At 32.7% G+C, this 18671-nt stretch overlaps 1 protein-coding gene across 2 annotated transcripts in view; it reads left to right on the top strand.

Annotated features, from left to right (window-relative positions):
- Window positions 1-18671, top strand: part of LOC129755321 (myosin heavy chain, non-muscle) — a 125254-nt gene that overhangs the window by 61231 nt on the left and 45352 nt on the right. For both annotated transcript variants that reach the window (XM_055751753.1, XM_055751752.1), the window contains exon 3: window positions 8656-8812. In XM_055751753.1, the coding sequence (XP_055607728.1) occupies window positions 8656-8812 (157 nt within the window). The remainder of the gene's footprint in view (window positions 1-8655; window positions 8813-18671) is intronic.

Here is an 18671-nt window from a genome sequence, read left to right as displayed (position 1 = left end):
TTCTCTGTTTAGTATTCGAGGCTCAAAAGCTCTAATAGCTTAGCTGGCGTAAAAAATATACACAGACAAGTTGAATTCAGTGATACAAATCCGATCGTTTGCAAATAGTATAAAATATAAGGTTCACGTAAATTATTTTTTTTTTTCAAAGGCATTTTTCCAGTGAATAATATTTGAGAATAATTTTTTGAATCATATAGACCCAATAAAATAGCTCGATAATTTTTTTTTAGGGATTAAAATGTAACAACGAATTTCGGGTCATGAAAGTGTTTCCCTGTAAAGGACATCTTATTTAAATCTATTGAAAGACAGGGGGAAATGGGGTGACGTGACCCAATGCTGCAAATAATCAGTTTCAGTTTTAAATTATCAGTTGAATTTATTGCAGTGTATCGGTCAGTTCAATTCCGACTAGATTCATAAGAGAATTAACAGAATCCCGAAAGATTTCTGCACACTCATTCACAAATCGACAACATTGGTGGTCAGTATACATTCAGGCTCTTTGCAGGTTCATGAGATTATCCAATCTTCATTTTCAGTACCAAGCAAACATTGCTGAAAGTGAAAAAAGGTCCATTCTATTATCATTAAATTTAGTTGAATGGTGAAACAGTTTGTTCGAGGCGCTAAACTTGCGGAAATTGAATAATTACCGCTAAGAATTCTATTTTCGAATGATTTTGATGAAAAAACGTATTTTCCAAATAGTGTGTAGGGATGGGAAGGTTGAGAAATGAGTTTTCGGGTTGGCTAGAAAAACGCGGGCGAGGGAGCATGTGGGACAAATTTGGGGGGACAAAACTGAAACAAAATTACGACCAAATACTGTAAAAAATATGACACAAATATGACAAAAACTTGGCAATAAAATGACAAATGTGGTAAAAGTATGACAAAATTATGACAAAAAAAAAAATCAAAAATATGACTTACATTTTACAATATAATGAAAAAAATCAAATGTACAGTACCGTTCATAATTGTATAGAAATTGGAAGCAAACGCACTGTCACTTCGACTTTGAACTTCCATAACTTTTTACTCTGATGATATTTTTTTATCAATTTTTTTGCGTTAGATAGATCACACTATCACACTATTATCACACAAAATTTGAGCTTTCTGGAGTTTGTGTGGCCTGAGAAACAGTAATTCTACGAAAATCGGACTTTTTGGACTTTTCTCATTCAAACTGCAATATCTCTGAAACTACGCTACATTTTTAATTGAAATTTTGCAGAGTGATTGTTGAAATATAAAGATAGCATGTCTGAAGTTTTCGAAAAATTCTATCGATGAGATCAAAGTTACGCGAGGTGCGATATTTCAGGCATGAACCTTGAAATGCGATTTCTATAGAATTTCGGACGAATGTTTCCATAGGAAAATCATATTCTCTGTTTAACAACCAGTAAATCTATTTCAACCGAAAAATCACAACAATATCGCGACATTTTGATTTCAAAACACAAATGGACCATTCATTCCATTTTTTCTTTTCTTCATTGCTTTTGCCAGACATTTTTTGTCTGATTGGTGGATGGAAGGATATTGTTCTCATAAATCGTCCACAATTCTATAGAAATCGCATTTCAAGGTTCATGCCTGAAATATTGCACCTCGCGTAACTTTTGATCTCATCGATAGAATTTTTCGAAAACTTCAGACATGCTAGCTTCATATTTCAACAATCACTCTGCAAAATTTCATTAAAAAATATAGCGTAGTTTCAGAGATATTGCAGTTTGAATAAGAAAAGTCGAAAAAGTCCGATTTTCGTAGAATTACTGTTTCTCAGGCCACACAATTTCCAGAAAGCTCAAATTTTGTGCGATAATAGTGTGATAGTGGATCTATCTAACGCAAAAAATTGATCTAAAAATACCATCAGAGTAAAAAGTTATGGAAGTTCGAAGTCGAAGTGACAGTGCGCTTTCTTCCTATTTCTATACAATTATGAACGGTACTGTATGTCAAAAATATGACAAATGTTATGAAAATATGACAAAACTTTGACCAAAATATGACAAAAATGACAAAGTTTTGGACAAAAATATTACAACGGTGAAATAATTGACAAAAATGTGACAAATATAACAAAACTATAAACAAATATTGACAAAAAAAAAATTCAAAAATTTGAAAATCGTGGTAAAAATATGACGAATATATGACAATAAAATGACAATATCATGACAAAAAATTATTATAAAAATAAGCGAGTTTATGACATAAATAAGACAAATATGACTTAATTTTGACCAAAATATGACAAAAATGACAAAATTTTTGAAAAAATATTACAACTGTGTAGTTATTAACAAAAAATGTGACAAATATAACAGAACTATGACCAAATATTTACAAAAAAAAACACAAAAATATGACAAGCGTGGTAAAAATATGAAGAATATATGACAATAAAATGACAATATCATGACATAAAATTGTAATAAAAATTAGACAATTTTATGACATACATAAGACAAATATGACAAAATTATGATTGAAATATGACAAAAATTTTAAATTAAAGGGAAAAAAATGTCGTCAAACTATGTGAAATTACGACAAAGTTATGAAAATATGACAAATGTCATATCTTTCAGATTGTTGTCATTTTTTCCCACAATTGTCATTTTGTCTTTTTATTGTTAAGTTTTTTTTTAAAATAATTTTGTCATATCTATCAGATTAATATCATAATTTTGTCTTATTTTTATCACATTTGTCATATTTTTGACCAAGGTTTATCGAATATTTGTCATTTATTGTTGAATTAATGTCATATTTCTGTCTTAATTTTGGCATATTTTTGTCATATTTGTCATAATTTTGTTTTTTTTTGTCATGTTTTGTTATCGTTTTATCAAAATTTTGCTTTATTTTTGTAATATTTTTCATATTTTTGTCATTTTTTTATCACATTTGTCAAATTTATGCCTCATCTGTCAGATTTTTGTCATGTTTTTTTTTAATGTTTTGTCATTTTATAGTACCAAAAGCTGACAGATATAAAAAAATTGACAATAAAATCACAGCAATCTAACAAATATGACAAAACTAGCTGATTTACCCGGCCTTGCTCGGGTTGGCATAAAATATGAATCAATATGAATCGTTTGACTTTACGAAATTTTAGTAGCTTTATATTCATTAATATGAGAACGTTTTACACATGTTGGGCCATGTATGTAAAATTTGTAAGTTTTGTTAGTGTTTTTCAAGTTTTGAGTGAGAATATTTACTGTGTATCCCTTTTTCATAATTTTGAAGTACTTATAGTTAAGAGGTGTTTATTTAAAAAATTAAAAATAATTTCCCATGAATGCTTATTTATTTTATTTCGAAAAACATTTTATACCCACCATTTTTTAAGGAAGCTTGAATAGCTTCGGTCTTCTATTCCTTATCTTCAAATAATAAAACTATATTTTTCATCCCTCCCACCCCCATCTAATGACAATCTCTTTTGGATTTGAGCCCACTTTTCAATTTCGCTATATGCCATATGCTCCCCCGTATGTTATATTCAAGTTTTATTTACCCACAAAATTCTAAGGATGGCCTTCAAGTCTTCCATGCCAACGGTCATGAGATCGAATCCCGGTCACGGCACACACAGTACACTTTTCTGGTTTACTGTTAGCCATCATATCCTTGAAAGATGTACGCTTAAAATTAGGTAAAAGGAATCTCTTCGAGGAAACATCAAGTTTCATCTGTATTGTTGGTTTTTTTTAAACTTGTTGAAGACTCATTTTCCATGTTTTCAATTGTATGTGTACTTTTCGTTATTTTTTCACACCGTTTTATGATTACATTTCCTTAAATGTTGAGAGTTTCATTAATAGTTTTTTGAAGCTATCTAAACAACTCATCTCGGAACCAAAATCGCCCATATTATGATGATATGCAAAAAAATGTTTTTTTTAAATTTTAACATTCTTGGAAAAAAATATCCCATTGATTATTGTGAAGAGTGAACAAAGTAAAAAAATAATTTATTTGAATGCGCAGTACTAAACGCTTTAAGTTTTCGCATAATTTGATGGTAAAATTGAACACATTGATGATAGACAATTATACAACAGTTATAGCTTGACCAATGAAATTGAATTATATAAAACTAAAAACCTCATACTTAATTACTAAAAAGCTTCTTGCATTGGATTTGGGTTTTCCAGATAATTAACGATCAATTTATGAATCCTCCATTTCAATTCCTCGACGGCTTTCAAAGCGTTGAAATCTCAGCCTTCAAATTATAACTCTGAATTTAATTATTTTATCTTTTTCTATTAGGTATTCTAAAAAACGAAAATGGTTGGTTTTTAAAAGTTTGATTTTGAAAAAAATCACTTACTATTAAGGTCGTTCTTCCTCGATCGCTTAATATGTTTTCAGCACTCAATCCAAATTCATTATTAAGATGAATCATTGCATCTATACTTCACACACTGTATAATTTTATAGACTTTCAAAGCTCCGCGCAGTGGTAGGGAGCACTTTGAAAACCATTACAATTTTAGTCAATATATTCCTAACATGCTAGTTGTGTATTTCAAATTAAAATGTAGGCTCATTATTACTTCCAAATATCTCGCACTGGTACCACGTGCTATAAACAGTAGAAGAAAATAAAAGAGCCCGCCAAAAATTTCCGCTACCAAATTTAAATCATTAGCAGGCTTTGATTTGCTATTCAGTACACGTGAGCTCTGGGGATGGTCGTTTCTAATGCCCAGCCCATGGTGATGGTGAAAACAACCCCGCCAAAGGAAACGAAGTCGGTCGACAAAATGGGTGCCATGACTTTTGTTTTGTGTGAGAAAAAACGAAAGTTGTATGGGAGGGTCCCTTTTCTTAGGTGGGAGGGGCTCAGAACTATTACTAAAACCTTACCCTGGTCCAACTACATCTCTGTACCAAATTTCAGGCTGATCGGTTTAGCGGTGTGGATTTGTATAAGGTGCATACAAACAAACAAACATATATAGTCCAACTCATCTTTATATATTAGATTATGGTATAAATATAACAAAAAATTATTGCATCGATGGGGAACCTAAAGTTCATAACAAAAATATGCTTATGATCTTAGTTTTGTCATGTTCTTTCACTTGGAAAAGGAATTTTCGATGAAGCATTAATAAGTCACACAAACGCAACCAATTTGCAAATCATAGCTTCTGGGGAATCGTGGGCCTCCTATATTTTTATGTTTATATACACATTCAGAACTTAAAATACGTTTTTCCCATCTGTAAAGTTTTATTATGCTAAATGAAGAGTTAGGAAAATATTTTGTCCATCCTGTATAAGGAATTTTGCCGAAAAGTTCGCGAGCCAGGTTTTAAGAACTATTCTATCATGCACAACTCTTTTTTTTATTTCCTCATCCGAAATTGCTTTAAAATAACTAAATGAATTATAAAAGTTCAGTTTTGGATCAACTCATAAACATTGCACGTAATCAAGTCAATTTGGATTTAGTGGACCAAAGTGGTTTTCAAAATCTAAAAAAAAAATACTTTTTCAAAACGTACAAAACTCGGGGAAGTTAATTCATAAAAAAGCCTAATGATACCTTAACAATGTGAAAAATCTTTCCATTTATTTACTTTTTTTTAATTTTTAATAATAAAGAAGGTATGAAGCAAAGAAAAAAAGCTGGCTCATGATACCCCATACTCCCCTTAAAAAAGTTTTTAGAAGTATTTCACATACACATAGCTTTATATTATATCATTTTTTACTCATTTGATTTGTATTGTCCTCAACATTCAATTTTATGATATTTATTTTTTCTTGTCCTCATGATATTAAAACAGTTCGAAGTAAGGAATCAGATTATCAATTAAAAATTTTTGTAAACTTTTTCCAACTCGCCAGATTCCTTGATAAAGGCAAAATAAACATGCCGAAACGTCGGATGTAGTTAACAAACATCGTTTTATGATTTTTGAGACTGAAATCGTCGATAAACTTTTTCAACATTTCTTATTATCGTTTAAAAAATACTGCAACATTTTGCATTGATTTGTTTTAAATGTTTTCTCTCTAATTTACAGTTTAAAAGTTACTGAAAGTTTTTTGTCGTTACTGAATTGGCGAAAGCATTTCTAATTTTAATTAAATGTTATTGCAACAGTTTCAAATTGTTTCGCTACAAATAAAATTCTCAAGACATCTCGCCGTGCTCGTGCTTGACATAACCATTAAAATCGAACTAATGTTAATCAAAACGACTTGACTAGGGGCTTCTGTTCAATTAAGGCATTCCATCGGATCGCTTCAGCACAAACGTTCATCGTCGATTAGATTGCAATTAAGTTGTTGATGTTGAGATGTTTGGTAAACAATTGTGCCAAGCTATCATTTCCTCCCGTGTGCGAGTGTGGGGAAGATTATTTAGAGTGATTGTTTCGGTAATTGACACCCAATTTCCTCTAAAGTGGATCCACAAACATTGGAATTTACGATTCTGTTCGGTTGATTGCTTAAATATTCCTGAAAAAATTTGCGAAAAATTTAAAAACAATCCGATTATAGGGTAAGATACCCTTTACGAATGTCAAATGCTACAATGAAAAGCTCGTTCGCAACTTACTTATTCCGAGACATCCCTGAAGTCGGTCGGCTTGATTGTTGGCTTATCAGCGCGTTGATAAGACGGATCGGAAGAAATTGATTAGCTAGATTAGAGTCTTTAAAACTTCGCTGTAGGTACGGTCGATATCTTAACTTTATACTGTGTAATTCTTGTGAAGTGCACAGCCATAGATTAGAAAGAAATACTCATAACAATAAACAGAAATAAACATAACAGATATTCTGGTACAATTTTTGACAGTTTTATTTAAAAAAATATTTAATTGACGATCACACATTCCTGAGGAACTCAAACTGTATAAAAATGAATTTTAACATTCAATACAAATCCAATATTTTGAACGTTAAAACAAAACAGTTTTCAAAAAATTTAAAATTATTTTTTTAATATTTTTTTTTTACATTTTGATTTGTTTTGAATTTAAGAACCGACTTTCTCAAAGACGTCAAGTAATATTGGCTTTTCTGAGAAATCTCATTTTTTTAATGCGCCCGTGGATTGATTGGACTCTCATTTCGATTCAATTACCACACTTACGCAATCTTTTTGAATAAAATCGCTTATCTTAAGATTTTTCTTAATGGCTAAGCATATTTCAGACAAGACAAATTCTTTAAATAAATTTGCTGCATCGTTGACATTTAATCGTTAATAAAACCATAAAATTCGATTTTTACGTCTTTCAAAGTCACTAAGATTTGCCAAAATTATTATCTATTGAGGTTCTGAAGAAATTGTTTAAACGTTTTTCAATGTTTCATCCTATCACGACCAAAAGTAAAAAAAAATACGCGCTAAGTGCCCATGCGCCTAATGTTGATGTCAAAACTGACGTGAATATCGTGTCAAACTGATTGACAGGCATTTGTTTCAGACAGGACATTTGTCACATTTGCCTTCGAACCGCTTCTTGAATATCGGATTCTGTCGACTACCATTTGTCTTCTCATTTTCTCGGCACACTCCCATCGATCGTTAGCAAATATTTATCGGGAAAATTATCTGCTGCAAATGTCATAAATTTTCCGACCAAGTTTATTAGCCTCAATGGTTCGGGCGGTAAAGTTCGAATGTTCTAGCCGTAACGATTAGCCATTAATTTTCACAACATTTTAAAAGTTGCCCCAAACGACATGGGTCGAGTCGCGCGTGCGATTCAATCGAAAGAAACTCAAACGCGGGCGCCCGCTAGTCACACTTTACACATTTATGACTAATCATCGCCGCATTTCACCGAAACCCCGCGTCGGACCCCTCGAGTCATTTTAAATAGGCATAGCCGCGTCAGATTGTTATGTGTATGGGAAATTTTTCTGAACATCATCGGTAAGCTGAGCTGGGGGCCTTATGCGGGAAAAGGGGGTTTAGCTACCGCTAAACATCCCGAGATCGCTCTTCAAAACTGAACGTGCGTTCTATTGCTGGTTGTAAATTTAAAAAAAAAACTACATATCGTGTTAGTCAGACAACTCTCCCCTGACATTGACCGAGAGAGTGTGAAACGCGCTTTTTTTCTTGTAAATTTTCGATGAGTGGTGCGCGGCGTGCTCGCGTAAAATCTGCGCGCTAAACCGACCCACGACACAATGTCAGCTATTTAGTAGCTCTCAAAACCAACACGCTTCGTCAGAAGAGAAAATAAAAATTACTAACCGGGAAAAAGAGAGCGTTATTTACGTTGAGTGTGGCATCATTTTTTTTTTTGTTTTTTTTTTAATAGATTTTTCTCTTCTAACATGGTGCCGCCAAGCAATGTGGCGGCGTCCTCAACCGGAAAGTCATATTTGTGATCATATTTTAGCGTCTGGTTTGATGCGTGTAAACATATGTCATAATCTCTCTGTGGGATGTTATTGGCTAATATTTATTATGCCTAACAAGAAATCGGTGTGTTCAGAAAATCAATTAGGTATCTCGCTTATCCTGTGAGAACTATTTTTTAAATTAGAGACTTTTTTCAAACGTTATCTATTTTTTTAATTCTCAAATAATTTATATTAACAATCATTTCCATTTTCATTCTCACATTTCAGACATACTCCGGTCTGTTCTGCGTGGTAGTAAATCCCTACAAAAAGCTCCCGATCTACACCGAAAAGATCATGGAGAAGTACAAAGGGATCAAACGGCACGAGGTGCCGCCACATGTATTCGCCATCACAGACACCGCCTACAGATCAATGTTGCAGGGTAAGTTGGTTTTGACCTAGGTGTTTTAAAAAATATCTTGTTTAAAAATACGAAGAATAGGGACTTAATATAAGCGGGCTTAAGTGGCTTCCTTGTGGTACGTCTTTATCCCACTTAAACAATAAACTATTCGTCACTATTTTGTTGGATGTAGTGTCATCACAAGTGTTCAAGTAGTTTGGAAAAAACGATAAAACCCCAGTGAACTGTAAATGCAAAAAAGGACTATAATAGAAATTTTGATAAAGGGTGCGTAGCATCAAATTTCATCAAAGAAAAAACGCTGTAAAAAATTACCTAGTTGTCCGATTCTTTTCAAACTCTCAATCAGTAGATTTTTTAAACAACTAAACAGCTAATAACTTGTTTGCCAAATAAGATACGAAGTAATAGTCTTCAATAATGTTGTTCAGCAGAAAATTTTCTTTAGGAAAATTATAAATTGGCACCAAAACAAAACAAAAATGATGTTGAATTTTCAGTAAAAAATATTAAATTTTCTCATACAAACCTAAAAGTTCAAATTTACTCATGTAATGGCTACTTAAAAATTCTGCAAAAAATCATGGATGAGTTTTGGATCAAGACGAAACTTTTGAGACTCCAGGGTTTGAGAAATTCACAAAAGACCCCAAATCGACTCAGTTTATTATATCATACTACTTCAATTTCTATGAAAAGACATCAAAACTACATAGAAATTCGGAATGAAAACTTGAAATATAACAACTTAAGGGGCCCCCGTGAAATAATATCTAGCATAGTTATTCTCTGCCCACTAGAGTAAGCAGTGAAGGAGTAATCCCACATTTTGCGGACTAAAAATATCAAAATTTTGATAATGAATTTGAAAATTATCAACCCAAAATCTGAACTAAAATAATGTAAACCGAATTCGAAAAAAAATCGATAAAAATTAAAAATACCTAAATTTTCATTTTTTTTTCAATCGAAACATGTCAGTCAGGATATTCTGCACAGAACAGGTTAAATAAAAAAAAACTCGTTTTCATTACATACAAACGTCTTGCACAATAATAATGTTTATTATTACGTTAACTTTCCAAGTAATGGTTACTGCACTAAAATAGCATCTAATTTCGCAAAAATTGGCTCACAAAGAGAGCAGGGCAGCTTTATGATAAACATTTCAGACTTTTACCCGGGCAGTATCCGGGTTAACACTAGGTATTAAGTATTATTATAACTTTTCACTTTTCAATCGTTATTACTGAAATTTCCGTTGGTTTATAAATTCTAAACTGTATTCCCTCCCTATTTTTGAATCTTTAAAAAATCATTCTCTAATTATCATAAAAACGATTTCATAGTTGGGTTGCTAATATCAGCGAATAACATAAATATTTCTATGTTTTAAATCTTTTTCTAGATTCAATTCATTGAGATTTTCAAGTCTTCAGTTACTGAAGTTCAGTTTCATAGTTTTTCTGAATTTTGAGAACTCAGCAACTTTGTTTAAGGTACTAAACTCATTTGGATTCCTTATCTGACTTTTTTCAATGATAACTGATACTGTGTTCTAAACATTTAATCTCTATTCTGATTTTTATTTTCAACCGATCATTTTTGCACTCATACCCCTTTGGCTTTGAGGGCATTTAATGAAACCTTTGTCACATCTAGAATAACAATTTGATAACAATTTTTTTTCTGATGAAAATTATATTCATAAACATCTCATGAAAAGGTTTTTTCGTGTTTCACAGATATAAAATGAAAAATCACATTTGATGCGATTTCTGCTCTGGTTCTAATTGTAGCTTTAAATTTTTTTTTCAAATTTAATTCTTATTTTGTTTCTCAAAACTTGCTTTGAAATTTTGATTTAGATTTAAAGAAGGTTGTTGCTTGAACGAAGGTTTATTTAGGACTTACTTAGTAACACTAGGAACATAGTTTTATAATAGGACTAAAGCAACTGCTACTTAGATTTCATCTTCAACAAGATTATGGACACTGAATGGTAGTTCTGAATATAACCTGATTTTAAGTTTTGAACTCTTAAACTTTTATATATCTACAGTTGCGTTCAAAAAAGAATGAAATCGCGTGAAGCTGCGCACACTCTTCCATCTTTGACAAGCTGCCATTTCTCTCTCGGTTGATATTTTTTCATGAAATTTCCATACAGTTAAGTTCAACTATCCAACTAACGCTCTGCAAAATTTGAAGGCTCAAAAATGACTGGAAACAAAGATACAGCTTATTCCGTAAAAGAAGAAAATTTGGGATTGCTTCATTAATTTCGCTGTATGTTTGGTAATTTTTATTAAAAAATCTCGAAATTTGGTCGAAAGATGTAAAAATGTTTGATCTAGTACTTGACCAAGTTTCGTCAAAATCGATTTACGCCATCAAAAATTGTGCCGGTTCGAAAATGAGGTTCATTATTGTCCAACAGGCGATTTCATTTTTTTTTTTGGACGGATATTTGTATATAAACATCGTAATCAATGTTCTCTTTCAACAAATCAAAATTTATTACAAAGAATGATGCTAATTGATAGAAACTTCTTTCCTGCTTTGTCTAGAAGTAGAAATTATTCCAACATTACTGGTATTCAAACAAAAGAACGAATATAATTCTCCCTATTATTGTGTACCAAATATGTTTATCAGTATATTTAGCAGGTCATTTTCTAAAACTGAGTTCTTCTTATTTCGAACTCTGTTAAAACATTTTCTATTCCAAAACAAAGCACGAATGACGTTTATATCAATTTACAATATACTTTGAGATAAATTTTGATTTTGTGAAAGAAAATACCAAGAAAACATTGATGACATCCGTCCAAAAAAGAATTAAATCGCCTGTTGGACAATAATGAACCTCATTTTCGAACCGGCACAATTTTTGATGGCGTTGATCGATTTTGACGAAACTGGGCCTGGTACTAGATCAAACATTTTTACATTTTTGGACCAAATTTCGAGATTTTTTAATGAAAATTACCAAAGATACAGCGAATTTAATGAAGCAATTCCAAATTTCCCTTTTTTACGAAAAAAAAGCTTTTTCTTTGTTTCCAGTTATTTTTTAGCCTTCAAATTTTGTAGGGCGTTAGTTGGATCGTTGAACTTAATTGTGTGAAAGTTTCATGAAAAAATCTCAACCGAGAGAGAAATGGCAGCTTGTCAAAGATGGAAGAGAGCAGCTTCACACGATTTCATTCTTTTTTGAACGCAACTGTATGTGTATCTCTATAGAATTTTTTTTTTAATTTTGTAATCTATGTTTCAAATCTTTATGATACTTCCCAATCGTCATTAGGTAAATATTTCTTTAAACAGCACAAACCAGACGATCAATGATTAAGTCAGAAAATTTTAGTTGGTGATCAGGGTATTAAAAATTACAATTGAAATTTGCATATCGCAGCTCAAACCAGAGTGTTCATTTTTGAGAAATTTCTAAATTCTTCCGCAGTGTTTACACGTGATTTTTAATTGAATTTTCAAAAATTTCAATTTTTATTTTAAGGTACCAAAAATTATCTTCTACACAGACAACATGGTTATTTGAAGACAGTATACTGAACTCATTTCCAGTTCTTTTACACATTGAAAATGTTTTGTATTCTCTGGGATAGGATTGAAAAACAAATCAAATCATAGGGCCTCCCGACAAAAATATCTCCGGGCCCCCCGATGGCATAATCCGGCCCTGCATATCTCAGATCTTGAGTCTCATCCTTCATGTTTCATCATATCTCACATCTCATATATCAAGTCTCATGTTTCAAGTCGCACATCTCACTTCTCACGTTTCATTGCCTTCGTTTAAGTGTTTTCCATTGCAAAAGAATATTTTATATCAGATACCATATTAATTGCGAAAACCGTAAAATTACGAAAAAAAACCCTGCAAAAACGTGTAAAAAACCTTTTTTTTTATTTTTCGATAACGTTGTTTACTTAAATTTAAATAAAAAATTCATAAAAATATTTGAAATCTTCAAAAGATATCAAAAAAGGATTAGAACATCTTTTAAATGTCTTGAACAACCCTAGCATTTGTTGCAACTCGCGGATAAACGAATTCCGATCGGACTGCTGCAGTACAATCGGAAGGTTTGTCCAGCGCTAAGTACATAAAGTTTTAATCAATCATTTGGTAACCCTGCCCGTTGCCGGCTGTGTACATGAATGCATGCACTCATTCCCCGTTCGGAGCAGCGCAGTGCTTTACGTTCACGTTTTTAAAGTGGCCGCCCATAAGACCGACCGCCCGGCCTGGCCGCAAATAATCTGGAAAAGGCCACCGGAGCCATGTATGGAAATAATTACACTAGTTTACAGCATTTTTGAACTCAGTAAACTGAAGGTCATTTCCAATGTAAAATCGGGCGCTGAATCCGAAAATGAAATTCAAAAAAATCTCAGTAGAACCGTTTTTGAGTTATGCTCCAAATATGAAATTTCGAAAAAATTAAAAAAGTTCTTGTACTTAGATTAAAATATCTCGGACGGCATAACAGTAATTTGAAATCCCTCTTTTGCATATTGAAGGTGAATAAGTTATCTATCGATCATTTGAACACTGTTTTTGTGTTTGACCAAAAGTATTGTTGATATTAGTGACTTTATGAGAAAAAAAATTATAAAAAACGCATTTTTTTAGAGAAAATTTTGTTTCAACGAAAGTTTTAGACTCGATGGTAGCATTTAAAAATCTGATTTTCTTTTGCGCTTGAATGTCAATTTAGAACAAAGATTTCAAGTGGTTATTTATCAAAATCGGTTGAAAATTAAAGAAGTTATGGCTACTTTACCATAACTGAAATTTTTGCTGTTTTTATTAATTAAACGAACCGCAGTACACTTATCATAGTATAGGAAGAATGGAACATGATAAATCTCACTCGCTCTAAGTCAAAGTTATTTATTAGCTTACCAAAAGGTCACATTCCAAAATTTCAGGAAGATCTGACCATAGGGAGGGGTTGCTTAAGTCTCAAACGTGAATCAAATTTTGAGGTATTTTGCCCGGAAGGAACGAAAAATACTGGTTTTTCATCAATAACTTTTTTCATCACTAGCTGATTGTTTTTTATGGTTGATTTTCTTAAAGCCTAAGTTGAGACAAATATTTCACCAAAAGACTGTAACTCGATTGGATTTGAAACAGAAAAGTTATTGCGGTTCAAAGATTGTATTTTGGTCGAAAATTGTCGTATAAAACGCAATGCGTAAAAAGTACTCATTGCGTATTGGACAAAATTTGCGGCCTTTGAACCGCAATAACTTTTCTGTTTCTAATCCAATCGAGTTACAGTCTTCGGGTGAAATATTTGTCTCAACTTAGGCTTTAAGAAAATCAACCATAAAAAACAATCAGCTAGTGATGAAAAAAGTTATTGATGAAAAACCAGTATTTTTCGTTCCTTCCGGGCAAAATACCTCAAAATTTGATTCACGTTTGAGACTTAAGCAACCCCTCCCTATGGTCAGATCTTCCTGAAATTTTGGCATGTGACCTTTTGGTAAGCTAATAAATAACTTTGACTTAGAGCGAGTGAGATTTATCATGTTCCATTCTTCCTATACTATGATAAGTGTACTGCGGTTCGTTTAATTAATAAAAACAGCAAAAATTTCAGTTATGGTAAAGTAGCCATAACTTCTTTAATTTTCAACCGATTTTGATAAATAACCACTTGAAATCTATGTTCTAAATTGACATTTAAGCGCAAAAGAAAATCAGATTTTTTAAATGCTACCATCGAGTCTAAAACTTTCGTTGAAACAAAATTTTCTCTAAAAAAATGCGTTTTTTATAATTTTTTTTCTCATAAAGTCACTAATATCAACAATACTTTTGGTCAAACACAAAAACAGTGTTCAAATGATCGATAGATAACTTATTCACCTTCAATATGCAAAAGAGGGATTTCAAATTACTGTTATGCCGTCCGAGATATTTTAATCTAAGTACAAGAACTTTTTTAATTTTTTCGAAATTTCATATTTGGAGCATAACTCAAAAACGGTTCTACTGAGATTTTTTTGAATTTCATTTTCGGATTCAACGCCCGATTTTACATTAAAAATGTTGATCAGTTAATCAAGTTCACGATTTTTTAAAAATTTTGTAAACTAGTGTCAGCGTCGCGTCTCGCGTCGCTTCGGTCATCGAGCGAGACGCAAACAAAAACACCTCGTAATGTTGCGTTGATTTGTCGAATTACACCGCACATGGTCGCTTATAAGAAAGGCATCCGAAACAGACCGAGAGGCCCAGGGCCAGTACCGGGACATCAATATTTTTTTAATCACCAGCGTGCGGATTAATTGAGAGTCTTGTGAGTTTTTCGAAACCGACGACATTAAATATGATTCGCTTTTTGACATTTTTGATATGTTCGATGCCACACCAGCACCTTTGGGCCACAACACAAGCCAGCCAATTAATTGCAATAAAAGATGCGTCCGTTTAAATTGATGACACACTAATTTGCCACCATGATCCGGGATTGTAATTGGGTACAGTACCCAGCATTGAGCAAAATAAACACACTCGGTAACCCCTCGACAGCAGCGTATAATTTTCGATAATGAACGACTTCAAATCAATCTTCTTACAGTCGGTGGCAAATTTGACTTTTTTTAAAATAAAATAGAGTGATTGGTTTGTTACTGGAAATAATTAATTATCAAGAATCCAACTTCTGAGAATTTTTTGTCTGGCAATAACCGAAGAAAGTTTATGAGGCGGTGTGCCATAATCAACATCCAAGAGATGCTCAAGGACGTGAACCCTCCCAAACGAGCTTTATCCACCAATCAACATAATATTAGATAACTGTGGGATATAATATTTGTTTAAAAAAAACGAACAGCAAACAAGCTTATTGAAAAATACCGACACAAGATTGAATTAAAAAATATTAACATTGACCTAAGGTGACCACAACAAATCAATCTAGGGGACATATGTAATAAGAGTTGTAAAAGTAGCTTATTACCAGTTCAGTTCACGTACTAATGACTTTGGCCCGACGAACACAAAAAAAAAACGCCGTAGTCGAATTATAGCTGTGATCAAGCTAGCTAGAAGTGTGACAGTGATCGCTTAATTTTTCTAATCCGAAGGATATAGAAACAGGCAAGTGGGTCCAAGTGTCATTAATTTCCATAAATGGACTGTTTTTGTCATTAGTTGCAGCAGCAGCAATAGCTAAGGCGACTGTTGTGGGTACACCTTGTATTATTTTTTTCTTTTGCTCTCTCACATATTTCCCAAAGCAGCAGTAGTGTTCTTGTTTGGAGCAGATTTGAAAATAAGACGATTCTTTGGCTAAGTTTCGATTTAAAACACTCTGAGACACTTTTTTCAAAAATGATTTTTTTTTAATTTGTGTACATGCTTCCTAGGTTTATAAATGTTAAAAAAAGATTGTTATTTAAAATGCTTTAAATATCTGTAATAAAAAAAAAGACCTGGAAATTTTTATTAGAATCTCACGACTTCTTCCAAACGTCTCCCATAGGGTAGTTCTAACTTCCTATAGAGGTTAGTGGTAGTAGACAGGTTGCAGAAAACCACCCGTACCCAATCTTGAGTGGCGTCTGGGGTGCCGATGGCCTCCAGCGATTGATCGTCGCCATCCCAGTATGGTCATTCTGTCATTTGCATAAAATCTGGCTCGCGCGAAGCAGTATTGCCGCAGAATTCCCGCGCATATCGCCGCCCGGCCGGCCTCAGTTTGCTTTTGGTGAATTATCGTTTGTTTGGATTCAGCTCAAATGGCGCAATCAAACTCGAGTAAGCAATCCGCATCGACTGTCTTTGAGTCTCCCTATCGCTCGAGAGAGAGAGAAACAAATGGCTGACGACGACTGAGACTGACCTTATTTCGGAAACTCGCAAGATTTCCATACAAGGAACTGAAATCTGAGGAACCCAGGCTCTACTATGTATGTATGCAAAAAGATCACTCAACAAGAGAATGTGATTTATTGTTGAAGCAGAGAGCTGTCAACACATTAATTTTTGTGTATTTAAATTTTACCATTTTATTGCTTATTTCCTTAGGCGCAGTTTTGTTTTTTACTGTATGAAATTAACACAAAAAAATCGAGGGTGTGCCGGAATGTTGTTTCCTGACCTGCTGTTAAGTACAGCGGTCAATACCGAATACGAGGAAAAATCATATTTACAGTGGTGTACGGAAAAATAGCAGCGCCACTAAATTCTACGGAAAATGATTTTAACAGGGTGGCCAGCAAACCGGGAAAACCGAGGAAAAACCTGGAATTTCAAAAGAAAATCGGAGGAATTATTTATCGAGTATTTTTTCCCGCATTTAAAAATCTATCAAATCCTGAAATTCATTCATTTCATCATGAAGAAACTTTTTCTCAGAAACTTTGTAAACCATTCGGGAAGAGCGGGATATTCATGAGTAAAACGCTGGGAAAAGTCGGGAATTTCATTAAAAAAATTGATTTTTTATCAAAGCGCATACATTTGTCTAGCAAAGAATCGTCGTAGAACAATTTTTCGTCTATGAACTATTTATTAACTCCCGCTTATTATTACATGCAGTGAATGTGAAAAAATGTAGAAATTAAAGAAACTTTTCACAACTGTAGAGATTTAATACGTTAAGTCATGGTATAGTTATTTGATAGCGTAAATGTTTGAAGATTTTGTGCCGTTTTGCACTTTTTTACGAGTATATGGAAAAATAAACCCTACAAAACTGAATGAAGAAATAATTAAAAGGAATTTAAAAAAAAAATCTCAATGCTGCGACTTCAGTTCTGATGTGAATTCATACGTTGAAATCAGACAGTTTTCGATTGAATTCACATCTCTCGTTTAAGTTTAAGTTTAAGCTTAACATTTATCGTATAACTGGAATCATGGCCGTAGGAATGGGGGGGGGGGGGGGGGTTTAACCCCCATGAGGACCCAAAACAGCAAGCGAGGTATTCTTCTCTACATTAAAAATTTAAAATTCAGTACTAATTAAGGTTATTAGAATGAAGTTAATCAAGAGTAACAATCTTATGCGAAAAACCTCAAAAATCCATCCCAAGTCCAGAACTCTGCTACACTTTTTCAAAATTTTCTCAATTGTTTATCGAAATGCAGGTCTGAATATTAAATTTTGAATTAAATTAAACCCATTCCGGAAGCTCTGATTCCAAAATTTCTGTAACCGAAATTGTATTCTTATTTTCGTATTATGGATTCTGTATTTAGCTCAGAATTCTTGATTTTCAGTTCGATTAATCATACGAAATTAGAAAGAATGAGGAAGAGTGACCGTACCGGGTTAAACTCCTATCAAAAAAGAAAAAAAAATAGGAATCAAAAGCTGCTTCGAGAACCTGGTTCAAACTTGGTTTTGCATTTCATGCAAATTCAAATCATATTTTTCGAGATCAAATACATTTTCAATATTTTGGTAATAGGTTTCCGAATTTAATTCTTACACAAAATTCAAAAAATTTAAAGCTTCGAAATTGAAATCCAAAATTGAAAAGTCAGATTCAGATCTTTGTAAATTCATATTTTAATTCTGATTCACAATTCAGATGAAAAAAAATTTTTTTTTTAAACAGTGGATTTAGATTAAACCTGATTTACAAAATTTAAATAATAAATTCATGAATGAGGACTCTAAAACATGGCTCATAAAACTCTGATCTGGAATAAGATTTGGAAATCGTATTTTTTGTGCATTTGAGAAATCTTATGGAAATTCGGATACAGATTTAAAGCGCAATATTTGAATTCAGGTTCAAAACTTAGATTCAAAATTTAGTTAAAGATTTAACTTGTAAATAAATTTTATAATCAACATGAATTGTTGATGATGATGATATT

This window comes from Uranotaenia lowii, chromosome 3, assembly GCF_029784155.1.
Source record: "Uranotaenia lowii strain MFRU-FL chromosome 3, ASM2978415v1, whole genome shotgun sequence".
NCBI classification, from domain to species: domain Eukaryota; kingdom Metazoa; phylum Arthropoda; class Insecta; order Diptera; family Culicidae; genus Uranotaenia; species Uranotaenia lowii.
This window is presented reverse-complemented; position numbering and strand designations above follow the sequence as displayed.